The 15,765-nt window shown below is 35.3% G+C and overlaps 4 protein-coding genes and 4 pseudogenes across 8 annotated transcripts, besides 2 other annotated features; 1 reads left to right on the top strand and 7 right to left on the bottom strand.

Moving 5' to 3' along the window:
• Nucleotides 1–404, bottom strand: TVAGG3_0888070 (annotated as a pseudogene). Its single transcript has one exon. A coding segment is annotated over exon 1 (404 nt).
• Nucleotides 1–4,650: part of a mobile genetic element that runs on past the window's edge.
• Nucleotides 3,605–4,164, bottom strand: TVAGG3_0888060 (annotated as a pseudogene). Its single transcript has one exon. A coding segment is annotated over exon 1 (560 nt).
• A 373-nt stretch (nt 4,651–5,023) lies between the features above and the next one.
• TVAGG3_0888040 (protein of unknown function, DUF4106 family) lies at nt 5,024–5,369 on the bottom strand (the record flags this gene model as incomplete). Its single annotated transcript, XM_051250748.1, has 1 exon — nt 5,024–5,369. A coding segment is annotated over one exon (346 nt), but the record flags the coding sequence as incomplete, so codon positions are not given.
• Nucleotides 5,370–5,901: 532 nt separating this feature from the next.
• Nucleotides 5,902–6,872, bottom strand: TVAGG3_0888030 (protein of unknown function, DUF4106 family; the record flags this gene model as incomplete). Its single annotated transcript, XM_051250747.1, has 1 exon — nt 5,902–6,872. A coding segment is annotated over one exon (971 nt), but the record flags the coding sequence as incomplete, so codon positions are not given.
• Nucleotides 6,873–8,396: 1,524 nt separating this feature from the next.
• Nucleotides 8,397–15,765: part of a mobile genetic element that runs on past the window's edge.
• TVAGG3_0888020 lies at nt 9,224–9,677 on the bottom strand (annotated as a pseudogene). The gene has a single exon. A coding segment is annotated over exon 1 (454 nt).
• On the bottom strand, nt 9,708–10,489 carry TVAGG3_0888010 (annotated as a pseudogene). Its single transcript has one exon. A coding segment is annotated over exon 1 (782 nt).
• On the top strand, nt 12,065–12,667 carry TVAGG3_0888000 (uncharacterized protein; the record flags this gene model as incomplete). The annotated part of the gene is made up of 1 exon (XM_051250746.1): nt 12,065–12,667. A coding segment is annotated over one exon (603 nt), but the record flags the coding sequence as incomplete, so codon positions are not given.
• Nucleotides 13,028–14,005, bottom strand: TVAGG3_0887990 (organellar and viral DNA polymerase type B; the record flags this gene model as incomplete). Its single annotated transcript, XM_051250745.1, has 1 exon — nt 13,028–14,005. The coding sequence occupies one exon, from the start codon at nt 14,003–14,005 to the stop codon at nt 13,028–13,030; it is 978 nt and encodes a 325-aa protein (XP_051086220.1).

The raw sequence follows: 15,765 nt of genomic DNA, 5'->3' as shown, positions 1-15,765 counted from the left end.
TTATTCTTGAGCTATTTGTTGTTGCATTTGTTCATTTGTTGCATTTGTTGTTCTTGAGCTATTTGTTGTTGAAGTTGTTCTTGTAGTACAATACTTTCACCAGTTGCATCTTCCAATTCGAAACTTTCTGCCGTCATTGACAAATACATAGGACATAAAAGTTTTACAGGAACAAAGTTTGCGTCAACTAAGGTTAAGTTTATGTTTGCTAAAGTGTTTGAGTTTACTAAAGCTGAAAACTCTGCATTCGAATGAACAATAGGCAAACCAGCAGAGAATGTGTTGTTTATACGCATAAGTATCTTTTGGTCATAGTAGTTTCTGTCGACATTCGAATAACACTTTGAACCTAAGTTTGAAACAATATATAAAATAGGTGTACTTAAAGTCAATGGAACAGACATTCCTTGTATGACACCTTTTCCTGTTATAGGAAACTGTTGGTAGTAAAAACCAGATATAAGTTTTGTATTATAGCTCATATCGTTTATACTAAACTCAGTCGGACATCCAAACATAATGAAACCTGCTCTAGTTGCAGCACATGTTACATCCGTCCTTAAAGTATTAAATAAGTCACAAAACCTGTTGGTGGTATATCTGAGTAAGTATCTTCAAAGGAGTATTTTTTACCATTCACAACAATAAAATCTTCTGGTGTCAAAAGAGCAAAACAGGCTTTAGTCGTCATCGTGTTTAAGGTCAGTTTACAATACGTCCTTGAGGACTTTGTAAGTTTGTTGTTATAGAATTATATGACTCAGGGTTTTTAGTCGTAATAGTATAAACCACTATGTCTTCTGCCATTTACATATATTTAAAAGTTTTTCTGAAAGTGGAGAAGAACTTCATCTAAACTTTCACATGGCGTTTCTTGAAGTTCTCTGTCTAAGAAGTTCAAATATTTTGTAAAGACATAGAACTTTCCTTTGTCTACACGAACAAACAAAACAGGGTCTTTCATATCGTTCAAAAGTGTGTAAAGTCCTTTACATGAAATAAAGTCTATATTATTTTTCTTCAAACATCTTTCAAGAAGTTTTGACATTTTTACTTAGCAACTAAATTTTAATGAAATGTTGTGGTCGTCAAATATTTTTATAACGTCTGGGAAACTATATTTTAAGTTCAACGTTTCACCTCCTTTCATAACGTATATCTTGTCAATGACATTATATGAAACACCACAGCAAGCAATGTCGGGTTCTATTTCTTTGATGTTTATATCGTCTGCCTCTGTCAAAAGTTTCAATAGTTCTTTCAAAATTTCATGAGGTGCAATGACATATGAGTTCACTTTTACAGGGTTGTGTTCGACCAAGTTTAACATTAGACCCAAAGCTTGACAAATCTTCTCCTGAGTTTTAAGTTTGTCTTTAAGTTGTTGGTAGTCGTTTCGAATATCTGCAACAGAACTTAAGTCTCTGCTAACTTCAGGGTATGTTGGTTGTTCTTTTACAGGAACTATTGTTATACCATCTTCGTCTTCGTATGGTTTCCCCACTTCAACATCTCTGTCTTTGACATTGACAAACAACACTTTGACTGTTTGTTTGAGTTGGTGAATTTAACTTCACATCTGCCATCGCCATTAAACCTTTTGAAACACTTACGCTTCTATTTTTCGGAAATGACATTTTACTTAGAATAAAAAGATGGACGTATTTGAGTATCTCTTCGAATTGAAGCAAAACAAAGTTTACACACACAAACAATACAAGTTCATTGACAGAGTAGTTCTTTACACAAACAATGGAAAATGTTATAGAATAGCAGTCTTTGCTGAACCAAAATATTTTCATAAAGCAAAGAAAGTTGGTATAACTGAAATGGTGAAAGTTCTTGACGTTGACAAAAATATAACAACAAAACTGACCGATATTTCTAAAGGAAAGTTTTTAATACAATACTATGTCAAAACTGGCGTACTGTCAATATTTGACGGAGAGAAGTCAGTTCAAGAACAACTTACTGACCTGCTGCCAAAATCTGCTCGATGGAAGCTGTCGTTATACCAATCTGAGGAGCCCCAGCAGGTTTCATCGAACGAATCTTCAAAAGAGCATCTTCCGTGAAAAGTGCTATTGGTTTTGTAAACTTCTTTGCTTTCAATTCATTTAGACCGTCTCTGTCACCAGTATATTGTATTTGAACTGTACCAACAGTTGAAATACCACCCATAAAGTCTTCTGAGTCAGCAAATGGAATGCCAAGCCAAAAGTTTGAACGGTCTCCATTTGTATATTGAGTTTTTTGACCTCCTGAATGAGTCCATACTTTCACATATGGCATAATAGAACTTTGCATTTCAGGGTTAATGGTTGTTGTGAAGTTGTTGTTAAAGTTCATAGCATCTAATGTCAAGTTGTATGACCTCATATCTTCAACTGTAGAATATTCTTCTCTTGGATAATATTTGCCATCTATGTTTATATGATATTTAATACCGGGGTTGTAGAAACAAGAATAGTCATTTATAGTTCGTCTGAACAGTACAAACATAGTATCTGCATGTTTCATTGCAGTTGTTAAGGCAATATCTGTTCTTGCACCTGGGTCAGCACTTTGGTTTCCAACTTCACCTGCAAAGTCTTTGACAGATATTTGGTGTATAGGGAACATAAGTGGAACTGCAATATATTTGGCAGCTAAAGCATTTGAAATATCTGGGTCCAACATATAGACTGCAAGTCTGCTTTCTATTCTCTTGCATTCAACTTTTCGCATGTGAACTTAACTGGGTCCCAAGCAGTTCCAGCAGCATTGAAATAATAGTTTACTTCAGTGTTGAGGTTTGAGAAACCAAAGTCTAAGTCAACTTTGTCTTTGCAAAAGTCACAGAACTTGGCTCCACCAGTTCCAGCTACAGTAAGAGTGAATGGGTCTTGCGTTGGTGCAATGACTAAGTTATTTTTGCTTGGAGTAAGTTCGATAGAAATTTTTCCTGCCCAGTTTGGCAAGTATCTTAAAAAACCTGAAGATGAGGAAAGATGACAAAGGAACTCTAAGTTTCAATTTTACTTTGGTTACTGCTGCTGCAGTTTGTCCAGAAAGGTCAACATAAACTCCTGGAACGTTAGGGTCAAGTCTTCTTATTTTCTCAATAGTTGCATACTGGTCTGTTTGTTCTCTAGCTTGTGGTTGTACTGAGTTTCTCAAAGCGAACCATTCATAGTTTGCCCATGTTACTGTTTGAACTAAGTCAGAGTTAGAATATATCTTATATCCCATGAAAACTTCTGGAGCATATTGGTATCCGACATAGAAAATTCCATTGCAACCTTTCTTGTCAGACAACTTGGCAGAAGGTTTTATTTCAATGTCTTGTTCCACGTATAAGAAAGAGTTGTCAATAGAAATTATATGAACCTGTCGCAAGCAATATCTACTGTTGTTGAAGAACCTTCTCCAAACTCACCTACGTTTCCATAAGAAAACAGCAGTTGTATATTCGTAAGTTCCAGGAACTATTTCTGACCTTCTAATGGCATTGTCGCATTCGTTATACCATTCGGAAACATTTCCATTCATGGCATCCAAAACTGTTGCGTTATATTCTGAGCGGCGTACATTTCATATGGGTAAAAATATAGAATAGTTGGGTTTATGTGTCATAATAGAACCCACGTGGACCAAGCTTTACTTTCTTCCTGACTGAGTTTTTAACTCTTCTTTTTCCTTCATTGCCACTACTTTCACTAGATGAAGTTACTTCTTCACTACTTTCACTTTGTTCTACTCTTCTCTTCTTCTTTGGTGTCGCTTTTGGTAACTTGCCCTCTGCTTCAAGTTGTTGCATCTTTGCCTCATGTTCACCTAGTATGTTGTAAATTTCCCATGTCCTTTTTGCCTTTGGGCTCTGGTCGCCCATCTCAGGTAACCTATATCCTAGAAAGAGTTTGTCATAGTTTGTATTTGAGTCTTCGCGTATTGTTTGCATGACTCTGTCCTGAGTTTCCGGTTCAAGCTCTTCAAACAGTGCCTGTCCATATGGAATAAGCTCGTTTCCAAATATATGTTTTGTAGCCATTCTGGTTTTCTTTCCATGTTACCAACTATATCTTTTGTGAATGGGAAAGCTTTTACCCAATCTTTCAGTCTTGCGTCGTTTATTTCTGTAGTTGGTTTTATTTTGTCAAGGAACATGTTTTTCAATACTAACATTTCATTTGGTACTGTCCATTTGAGTTTTCTTAAATATTCATCCCTTCTCAGGTCATTGTCTGCAAAGTAAGTTTTTATGACATTTTGTAAACTTTCGTTTGCAAGGTCATGTACAATAGGTTCTCTTCCTTCTCCCTCCCTAACTTTCTTTCTAAACTCTTCACCAAATATACCATCTCTATGGTTCTGTGTAGTTCTTTGAGATAAATGTTCTAGAACGTCAGGTGTTATATTTCCATCAGCCATGTTCATTTCATACTGGTCCAAAATATCTGCATGTTTCATATCTTTCAATGGCATTAAAGCCGCGCTTAAAATACCAGCTATATCTGGTTCACCATTGACTTCCATTGCGTCTACAACTTCTTGGAATTGTGGTTGTAAGTTTATGAACCACCTATCCGAGTTAGCTTTATGACCCCATCTCATTGTAGTTCCATCGTCTGCAGAAACAAAAGTAGGTTTGTTTCCATCTTGGCTAGGTTCTGAATGAACTTTAAACAATGTTTCATTTCTATATGTTTTCTTGAAATTTAACCTTTTATTTTCACCGAGTTCATCAAAGATTGAACGTTAAATGCTCGTAAGTAAAAAGGGTTGTTGTATTTGTGTACATTTTCTTTCAGTGCTTCCATTCTATGCTGAATATTTTCATCTGGTGTTGGAGTCTTTTGTATGTCGGCAAACATTTTTCGATATTCTTCTACTATGTCAGCCGAATTTTTTTTAGACTCTTGGAAATATTCCATATTCTCCGCATACTCTTGTTGAGGGTCAAGATTTTTCGGCTGTTCCAAATCTTCATCTAGTTCTGTGAAGTTAGTTTCCAAAGGAGTGACTTGTTCGTTTCCTTCAGGCTCTTCTAGCTGTTGTTGCTGAACTATTTCTTCCATGTCTGGTTGTATCTGAACTAGTTCTTCCTGTGGAGTTTCTTGTACCTCATCTGCTGGCATTTCATATATTCCGAGACCGTTTTTAACAACTTCCCTTTCTAAGTCATCCGGACTCATAAACCTTTCTTCTTTCGTTCCGTCTCTATTTTTTACGCGTTTCATGACGGGAGTTGAATTGTCATTTAGCTCTGACATCAAATATCTCGGAGTAAATTCAGTCATGTCATTTGGATGATATGCTATTAAATCATATCCCTTAGCGAGCTTGTATTTTCCAGGTTTGAAATTATATCCCATTTGGTGCTGAACCATAAAGCTAAATAGGTTCGGGTCAGTATTTCCATCCTTGAACTTTCTAATAGCTTCTTTATATCTGTCACTAAAGTCAATACTATCTGGGTAACCATAGTCTTCTTTAAGCATTTTTAAGAATTCTTGGTTTCCTTGTTCTCTACTTCTTTTATGTCCTTGCTCTGGTTGTGGAGGTGGTTGTTGTGCAGGGTTTTGAACTGTTGGTTGTTGTGCAGGGTTTTGAACTGTTGGTTGTTGTGCAGGGTTTTGAACTGTTGGTTGCTGTGCTGGTTGTTGTTGTTGTTGTGTTGGTTTTGGTGCATGCCTGTGTCTGTGTCCATGTGACGATGTAAATGTGTTAGGTAGTCCTGGTGCAGGTGCTTCTCTTGGAGGGTTTGGTGGTATATAAGTTCCACTAGCTAGTATATAAGTTCCACCAGCTGGTATATAAGTTCCACCAGCTGGCACATATGTTCCATCTGCAGCGTAATGTCCTACCTGACTTTTCGTTTTTAAGAAAGCATTTACTAGGTCTGTTTTGGTCTGTTGTAACTCTTTTTCTTGACTTTTCACAACAGTTGCTCTAACGGCGTCATAGGCACTTTGAACTGCCTGTCTCGTTGCTGCATCTGTTATTTTCGTCATATTTTGTGCTACTTCTCTTAACTCTTTGTCGAAACCTTCAGACTTCAGTTTCTTTCCAGATGAGAAGTCGTTCACTTGTTTCACCTTACTATGAAGATCTTCGAAGGCGTTCTTAAAGTCAGCATTTGTTAAAGCTTCATTTGAACTGTCTTCATCCGCTTGTATTTTTGTCCTTATTGACCCTATAAGCTGGGCTGCTTTAGCGTTGGCTTGGGCATCTAACCAGTCATTGTTAGCTTTTATATATTCTGCGCTTTTCATTGCCTTTTGCATGGCTGCGTCGTTATTTTTACTTTCTTGTGCTAAGTTTTCATACTGTACGGTTTGGTTTTGCAACTGTAAAAGTTTTTCTGCCTTTACATTTGCTTCAACTTCTTTTTTATACTCATCGCTATCCATATATGTCTTCAGGGCTTTTTGTTTTATCTCTTCATCTTTCAGTACTTTATATTGAGTAGTATGGTTTTTCAAATTTATGACATCTTGTTCCATTTTTGCTACTTCTGCTGCTTTTTCTGACACTTTTTTCGCATATTCCTCTGTACTTAGTTCTTTCAGTTGTTCTTCTTTCTTCTTTTTCTCTACGTTTAACTCATTGAGTTTCTTTGTGTGTCTGTCATATTCTAGTTTCTTTTCGTTTTCACTTATTTGCTTCTGTATGTCTATGTTTGACTTTTTGACATCTGATATTTGATTTTTGAGTGAACTCAAATTCATTTGACTTTGAGGGTTATATGCTGTTCCGTCTGCAGCTCCACCATAGCCTGCCATTTTCGCTAAAAGTGCCGCTCTTAAACCTCCACTCTGTGCACCAATGACTCGGTTTAAAAGCATAGGATTGCTTGACATTTGTTGCAACATAGTGGGGTCATTCAGCATTTGTTGTTGCAACTGTTGTTGTGGTGTTAGTCTTACTATTGGATGTTTCAATGCTCTCTTCCTCTTACGTATATTCTTACGTAGCTTACGTGGCATTTTAAGTGAAGTTAAAAAGCGGTTTTATACTAAACATCTTCGGGGCTAGAGGGCGCAACGCGCCTGGAAGCCCCAATACCTTTTTTTTTGTTGTTGTAGATTTAACTCTTTGAGTTATGTGAATGAAGAAATTCGATTAATTCTGCATTATTAATAGAAATTGCACAATCAAGAAGTGTTTCTCCATTGTTATTTGTTTCATTAATATTTGCACCGTGTGAAATAAGAAACTCGATCATATCTAATTCACTAAAATATAGTGCTTGAAAAATGGGTGTGTTTCCAAATAGATCTTTTGCATTAATGTTGGCTCCATGTGAAAGGAGAAGTTCGACTATTTCTATAGATTTGTTATGAACTGCAAAAAAGAGAGGTGTTTGCCCGTTAATATTTTTTTTCATCGATACTTGCACCGTGGGAGAGAAGAAGTTCAACAATTTTTTTGTGTTCAGAGTTTGTTGCAAGATGAAGAGCTGTTAGTTCATCGCAATTTTTTTCATTAATATTTGCCCCATGCAAAAGAAAAAGTTCAACTATTTCTTTATTTCCGCGTATCGAGGCAAAATGAAGAGCTGTATTTTCATCATTCATTTTTTCATTGGCATTTGCACCATGTGAAAGAAGAAGTTCAGTTATTTCTTTATCATCATTGAACAAAGAATAGAAAAGAGCTGTACATTCCTCATTAATTATTTCATTGGGATTTGCACCATGTGAAAGAAGAAGTTTAATTATTTCTTTACAATTATAAATCATGGCATAACCAAAAGGAGTTTTTTCATCAAAATCTTTTTCATTGATATTTGCGCCATGTGAAAGAAGAAGTTCAGATATTTCTATACAATTATTAATTGCTGCAAAATGAAGAGCTGTTTTGTTGTCATAACATTTTCCATTGACATTTGCACCATGTGAAAGAAGTAATTCGGCTGCCTTTTTATTATTTCTTAATGATACCTGATGAAAAGCTGTTATGCCATTTTTATCTTTTCCATTGATGTCTGCACCAAGCGAAATGAATAATTCGAAAAGAGATGGAATATTAAACATCGGAGAATAAATAAAGCATTTGTCAACATCATTAGATTGGTCGAAATAAACTAAAAATGCTTCAAGATTATTATATTCTCCACAATAATCTAAATCAATCTCTATATCATACTCATTCATCAAGAATGTAACAAAAATACAACTTGGCTCCATAATAATCCTGTCATGGTGGCTGTTTGTATCCCCTAGTATTTTCCTCTTGAATCTCTTTTTCTGTCGAAATTAAATTCAAATCTCAGAAGTAGAAGTGAATAATCGACTTATTACTGCTATTATACGAATAAATAAATTCATTATATTATTTTTATTAGTTAGTATACAAGTCATGGGTACGGCGGCACTGCGTTCCACCTTACCCAATACTTGTGAATTTGACACTTTACAAAGCCGCCAACCACTTCACTAACGAACTCACTAATGTAAAAAATAAACGTTCTCACTATCGTTCTCACTAACGACTTCACTAATGTTCTCATAAATTTTCCTCAATATCTTCATCATCAGTGTTAACCCTATTGTAGTCATACTTGAAGCCATAAACTTTCTCTAACTTCTTAACGTACAATTTACATAACTTACCTTCGTCATCGTATGGTTTAATGATATAACTATTTCTATCTTTATACACAGTCAATGAAAAGTCAACTGGTCTCGGATGTATTTGAAAGAACATGTTATGCTCAGGAAGGAAGAATAAATGTTTAAATGTATGTTTGTTATACTGTGGAATTCGAATGAGTTGCTTTTGTTCTGTCATTTACATCCAAATAAAAATTTTCAGTAAAATAAAAAATAAACTTAAAAATTAATGATATCACCACCCCACACGTATGAAAACATAGCGCAAAAATAAATTTAGGTGAAGTGGTGAGATCTCACCTCTTTTTTCACCTGTTTTTTCACCCTGTTGAATTCATTGCTTTATAACTCTCTTCCTTTCTCCAACTCTTCTAACTTCTTCTTAAGTTCAGCAATGTTGTCCTCATGAAGTTTAATCTTCTAATTCCTTCTCTATCTAATGGTTGCTTTATCTTTCTAAACTGAACTCTACCATCCTTCATAGTATGAATGTAAAAACCTTCTGGAATAGTTCCTGATTTAATGTATTCTACCAAAAACTTTTGTTTCATTGCTTCAGTGACTTTATTTGTCATTTCAATCAAATAAAAATTTTAATATTAAATAAAAATAACGTTATTTTTTCAGTAAGGAAACGCAGGAGTTTTACGATTTATTTGAGGAGTAGGTTCTGGTTTAAATGTTGGAGTCGGTTTAGGAGTTGACTTTTGAACAGGAGTTTGTACTTCCATAGGTTCAGGAGTCATTGAAGGTTTTGCTTGTGAAGGCGTGGTTTTGGCGAAGGGTTGGAGTTTGTTTAACTTCAGCTACTTCAGTATTATTTACAACATTTGCTTTATTTCTTTTCAACATCATAACTGCTCCTGCTGTAGCTAGCAAACCTAGTGGGAGACCATATCTTATATAAGGACTTGACCAAATGCTATTTTTGACAGGAGCTGGTGGAACACCTAACCTTGGTGAGACTGCTCTTTGCCATTGTGCAGCTCGTAAGAAATATTCAATAGGTGCTCCATAATCGTTTGGTAAAGTTTGTTTCATAGATGGTGAAGGTTCACGAGAGCTTGATGAAGAACTCATTTATAAGCTTTAAAAATAAACGTTCATCCTTTATTCCTCACTGTCGTCCGTAGCTAAGTTATAGTCATCTAATCTTATTATGGGGATGCCTGACGCACCTGAATGGCAAAGCAACAATCCCTCATAAATCCAATAAGTGGCTTTGGTACATTTTCAGTTGCTAGTTCAATAGGTCCTTTAACAGACAATTTGTATGTTATTGGAGCAGTAGATGTTTGACCTTGCTGGAAGCAAAAGTCCACTTCTGTTGGAAAACCACATAAGAAATGTGTGTTGTCATAGCTATCCCATTTATGTTCCACACTACCATCATCCACCAATGACCTCATAACATCTTCATTAAATCCTATCATATCATTGTTTGTATTGCAGGCGTTCGCAACCATTTCATAAAATACAGGTCCATATGATTTTTCAGGTTCTGCAGGCATATTTCCATAAGCTCCCATGGAAAGCTGAAGATATTTAAACTTAGGGTTCTCAAAATTAACATAATAGTTGTCTTTCTTTCTAAATAGTGCCCAAATACTTTTAACATTAATAGGCGTATAAGCTGCTGTAAATGTTGCACTTGAACTATCTGTATTCTTTGAGAATGAACCGTCCATAGGAATCCAATCCATAACTTTAACAGGAAAACATAAAGCCTCGTTTGTATAATGTTCTACAAGTTCTGTATAAATGTTAGGGTCTAAAGAGAATGACTTTGGATGAATGAAACATTCATTAAAATCCATCTTTGTTCGAAATAGTTGCTGGGTTACAGTTGTAATAGTAACTGTTCCACTAGCTTCTACTGCCTTCGTTATCATAGTGAATGGTTCATTCCATGGAACAAATTTATTTGTCGGTGGATTTGAATCTGAAGCAAATGCAACTTTAAGAGTTGGATTGAAAGCAATGATATCATTTACAGATATAGATGTGCATTGTAAGGCGTCGCTACTGAACTTTACTTTAAGCTGAATGTTTCCTGCAAAAGCTGGAATAAATCGAATAGCTTCTAATGGAAGGAATCTTCTAACAGGAATTCTTAAACGAAGCTTAAAATCAAATGATTTTCCTGCTGTAATTGGACCACTAACAATTTGTCCTGTTCTGCATGTTCCCGAATGACTCCATACATCTTCATGTCGAGTCTTTGAGAAAACATCTACTTTCTTTATTTGTTCGGTAGTTTGTGAGTTTGAAGTTATATATGCTTCTTCTCTTGCGTTGTCTTGAGAATATACGATACGACCATTTGCAAGGATTTGATATCCAGCAACTGCATAGAAAGCGTCATCGAAACCAATCCAAAATCCTGGTGGGTTTGTTTTATTGGAACCTGAACCAATTTCTTTATCTACAATAAATTGACCTTCCATTTTATACGTAATGAATGTATTGTAAAGGTCCAACATATTTTCACCAGGAGGTGAGAGATTGAATGTTACCCATGTGTTATCTTTAGCAGTTCCAGGTTGTGATGGAATCTTTGCGTCAGAATATTTTCTATTAGTGTCACCAATTTGAACTGCATTGTCTATGATATCGAAATATGAGCGAATCTGATGAATATGCTCTGCTGGAGTAAATTCGTTTACTGTTCGTTCTGCATGTATTTACTTCAGATAAAAATATCTATTTACTTCATTATTCTCACTCTTCTTCTTGGCATTCGTGGTGGAAGTTGTTTCTTGACATTTTCAATGAACTGTACATTCTCTTTTGTCTCAACTTCTTTCACTGGCGGGTCAGGTTCTTTGACTCGGTTTGTTTTTCAATGAAATTCACGAACTTTGCAATAAGCTCTTGGTTCGTTATTGAAAGTACATCTGGCTTCTTTTCTTCTGGTTCTATTGACTTTTCAGTTTGAATAGAAGGTTTTATATGGGCTTCGTGGACTTCACCCTTGCCATACACCTTAATGTTGTCGCTTTCTGCATTCGCTAATGGAACCTTTCTTTTTCTTACGTATATTTTACCATCTTTACTCTGACTTACGTAATAGAAAGGATGTTGTATTCCTCTTGCGTCATTTAATATAATAGACTCTCGCTCTGATTTTGACAAGCTCATTTTACATCGGTTAAAGTTTTAATTTTGTTTTTTATCTGCAGTCAAATGACTCAGACAAGCCCTACGGACAAGACCCAAGGGGTCATAGATGTTGAAGCATTGAAGAAAGAAATTCGTGAGCAAATTTTATCCGAACTGAAGGAACAAAAACAAGAACAAAAGCCAGAGAGACCAAAGAGAAAACTTAGTGAAAAACAACTTGCTGCATTAGCTGCTGGAAGACAAAAGAACCCACTGCTGGCGAAAAAGCTAGAGAAGAAGCTGAAGCAAAAGCTAAAGAAGCTGAAGCAAAGAAAGAGTAAATGGTTTATTTTTATCCGAATTAAATGTATAGACAAATACCTTTATCTGTTGCGTTCAGTAGTGAAAACCCTGACGTCAAAATAAAGGGGAACAGAGTAACGTTTAAGTTTCCAACAGACTGGATTGTGAACATAAATGAAGAGAAGTACATTGGCATAACATCTATGTATATAACACGTGCTTTCAGAAAGGTTGACTTTATACTTCAAGTCGAGATAGAAAATGACGAACAGTCTTTAAGCGCCCAAAACATTCACATATACAAATACTTTAAAGACGATACAACATTGCAACAATGTATGATTTCATTTAATGAGATGTTCGAGAAAAAGTTCAACATTGAAGTACAAACTTTACAGCCTTTACGTGAGTTTCTTGCACAACTGAAAGAAGAAGGTAGTCAGCCACAACTTATAGACTTTCATTATGAATTTAATGAAAATGAAGATGGAACACATGACTGTCAGTTTGTTGTATTCTCACCATTCAATGAAGTCGCTAAAGAGAAAGAAAATCCATTACGTATAAGATTTCAAATCTCTGAACCAAGTGATGATTTCAAGAATGTTTTCAATTATGATGCAATGCTTCCGAGGAAAAATGAATTTTCAAAGATTGTAACACCTGGCATTTGGGATAGAAAGCAAGCTATATTATATTCAAACTTAAGTAAGGGAGTTGAAAATGAGTTCATTGGTCATACAAGAACTTCACCACTTCCTAACCCTAAATACTATAAATTAACTGGCTTCAATCGTGAGTTTTGGATAGACATGTTCTCCACTCATGACCATAACTGCCCAGTGTTCTTACCTCCAGACCATAAGGACTGTCTCTACATTGAAGCACAACTCTTAAACTCTACCATCGCAGTATTGTAAATGACCACATGGGCTTCGCCCTTGCCGCTAGCGGCTTATTTTTATCATGAATGGTCTCACTGCTGACAAAAATAAATGACCTCATTATTTTTCTCATTCATGACCTCAGAACTTAAGCTTTCTTATGAATGAAGTCTTAGTCTGAATAGAAAAGTTAAACTTTTCAGCAAAGCAAGGTTGACACGACTTACATAAGTCGAATGCAATCTCTTGACCGTCATAAAGTGCTTTATATAACTTCATAACACTGAACTCAGAGTCTTTGTCAAATTTTCCTTGCGGAACCATTAAACCTTTATCTTCATCATAGAAACACTGAACAGAGTCAGGAAACATTTCATTAGCGGTTAAAGCAATAACATCTTGCTTCACGCCTTTCATTCTGCAGTGAAATGCAACTTCATTTAAATCATTCGTGAGTAAGTCTATGTAAGTCTTCTTTCCACAAAATATTGACTTGTATGCTAAACTTTGTTTATCTTTTGTGATTTCTGCAAAGTCGCTATGAAATTGACCAAGGTTTTTACCAATGAGAACTCTTCCATAACGTTTCTCAAACTCTTCAGCTAAACGAGGGATATCTTCATTGTAGAGATGCATACTGTCCGTATCGCTATAAAAGATGTCCATTCCTAAGTCCTCAGCAGTACAGAATACTTCACACATTATTCTCTTCGACATAGACAGAATGTTAACACCAAGTGGACAGAAGTTAAAGTGTCTGCAAATGCTTTTCGTTAGCTTGAAAATAGTTTTATCTGAACCATCCAAACCTTCGAACTTCACTATATGGTTGTAGTTTCTGATGGCATATCTTATAGCATCTTTGTCATTTACTATGGTTATTTTTGACTCAATAGGAGATAGAATAGTTTTGCCATAAATACTGTTCAGAATGAGCTTTATATTTTCTTGCAAAGGATTTCCTTCTTTCTTATACTTTAACCTTAACTCAAACAACTTCTTTACTTCATCTCTTATTCTAATATCTCTGTTTCCATCGTAATAGTATCCTTGCAACACTTCACATTTGACACCTTGATATTTTATGAGGTCTTGTAATGTTATATGGTCAACATACATTAAACAGCAAGTGTTTGAACTTCTGGGAACGTTAAGTTCTGGATTTAGTTCAGGGTCACAAACTATTAAAGGAAAGTGTCTATGTATTCCAATCTCTGTTATCTTAATGAGAACAAAGAAGCCAGACATAAACTTTTCACCAATGGGTTCCTTTTGGTCGTCATCGAATAAATGTCTCATGAGATACTCTGTGCTTAACATTTCTTTCTTCATAACCTTTGGAATACCTTCTAAAGTATAAAGTCTTGCTATAGCTGATGGATATAATGAAACAGCGTCGAAAGTCAGCAATGAGTTTCTTTTCGCTCTTTTGTTTAATGTTATCTGACAGCATACATCTTCCACCTTGAATACAGCGTGAAATAAATTCTCTTGGTTTATTTGAGAGGTCATATAAATTTCCATTCGGGAAGTACACTCTGTTCTCAACAATTTGTTAGCAATTGAACAAATACTAACGTAGTCATAAACGTTTAAATCAAATTCTTTCAATATGTCATTGCGGAACTTAACAAAACCTTCTCTTAAAATTCTTACATCTTGTTTGCAATAAAATGTGCTATACTTTTCTAAGTCGAAGTGGTTTCATCTATTCTGCAACCTTTGATGGAATCTATGTTTTTCATGAATGTATCTGCATCCGGATAAACTTACATGCTTCAGAAATGACACCAGTTCTGTTGTCATTTGCTAACAAAACACTGCTGTAGTAGTTATATGGAAATACTTCTTTCGGTCCTGTTTGTAAGTTAAACATAGCAGGAAATAGTTTAAGCTTCTTATTTATAACACTGTAAGAGTCTTTTATAATAATTGCCCTTCCTTTATATAAGCCAGTTATTTGCATTGTTCGTGAACCTTTAATGATGGGAGTTCCTTTCACTTCTGTCATGTGTCTTAAGATGAAGTTTATATCATAACTGAGGTTATGGAAATATATTAAACTCTTGTCAGGAAGTCGTTCCAAAAATTCTGTTGCACAGTTCTGACCCCAAATGCTTTCACTCACTGAACCATCTTCACTGTCGTAACATATGTTAAAAGCTTTATGAAAGCCATCGGTACTGCACTCAAAGTCAGCAAAGAAAACGTGCTCAGGAATGAACTTGCACTTATTTTTATTTACTTCTTTTGACTCGGCTTTCTTCTTCAGTTGTACACAATACTTTGGAGCATATGTCAAATCTTTAAATGGTGCAAGGTTCTGTTTATATAAGTCAGTAGTATATGTGAAAAGTTCTCCATAAGAAATAGGTTCGAAATATTTGCACTCCCACAATGTTTTCATAACATCCCATAACGGTGTTGTTCTATCATAACGAACTACATATTTATCTTCTCTCTTTGTATAAATCTTCATTGTTTCTCAATGTTCATTCCACCACAGCTTGAGAATTTCTATATAGTTGCGAATGAAATATGTTGTCATTGGTAATCTTTCATTTAGCATGTAGTGGTCTTCAACAAGAAGTAAGTCAATAGTTCGAACAGTTTCACATTCTTTTGGTATGTATCTCTTTATTTCATTATGTCTTGAGTCATTGAAATAACCAATGGTAACATTAAATGCTATACCTGTTGCGTCAGAAATTTCTTGTACTTTACTTTGAGGAAAGTCTCTAACACGAATGACTTCTCTCATGTGGTCAATAGTCTCTCCATCTACTCCAGCCTGAATGCAAGCATAAACGAACAATTGTCTTCTGTCATAAGTGTTGCAGTTCTTTTGTTCAGTTCATTGAAGATTTGGTAGCGTTCAA

Source organism: Trichomonas vaginalis, chromosome VI (genome assembly GCF_026262505.1).
Source record: "Trichomonas vaginalis G3 chromosome VI, whole genome shotgun sequence".
Lineage (NCBI taxonomy): Eukaryota > Parabasalia > Trichomonadida > Trichomonadidae > Trichomonas > Trichomonas vaginalis.
The sequence above is the reverse complement of the archived record's forward strand: the minus strand, read 5'-3'. Positions and strand labels throughout refer to the sequence as shown.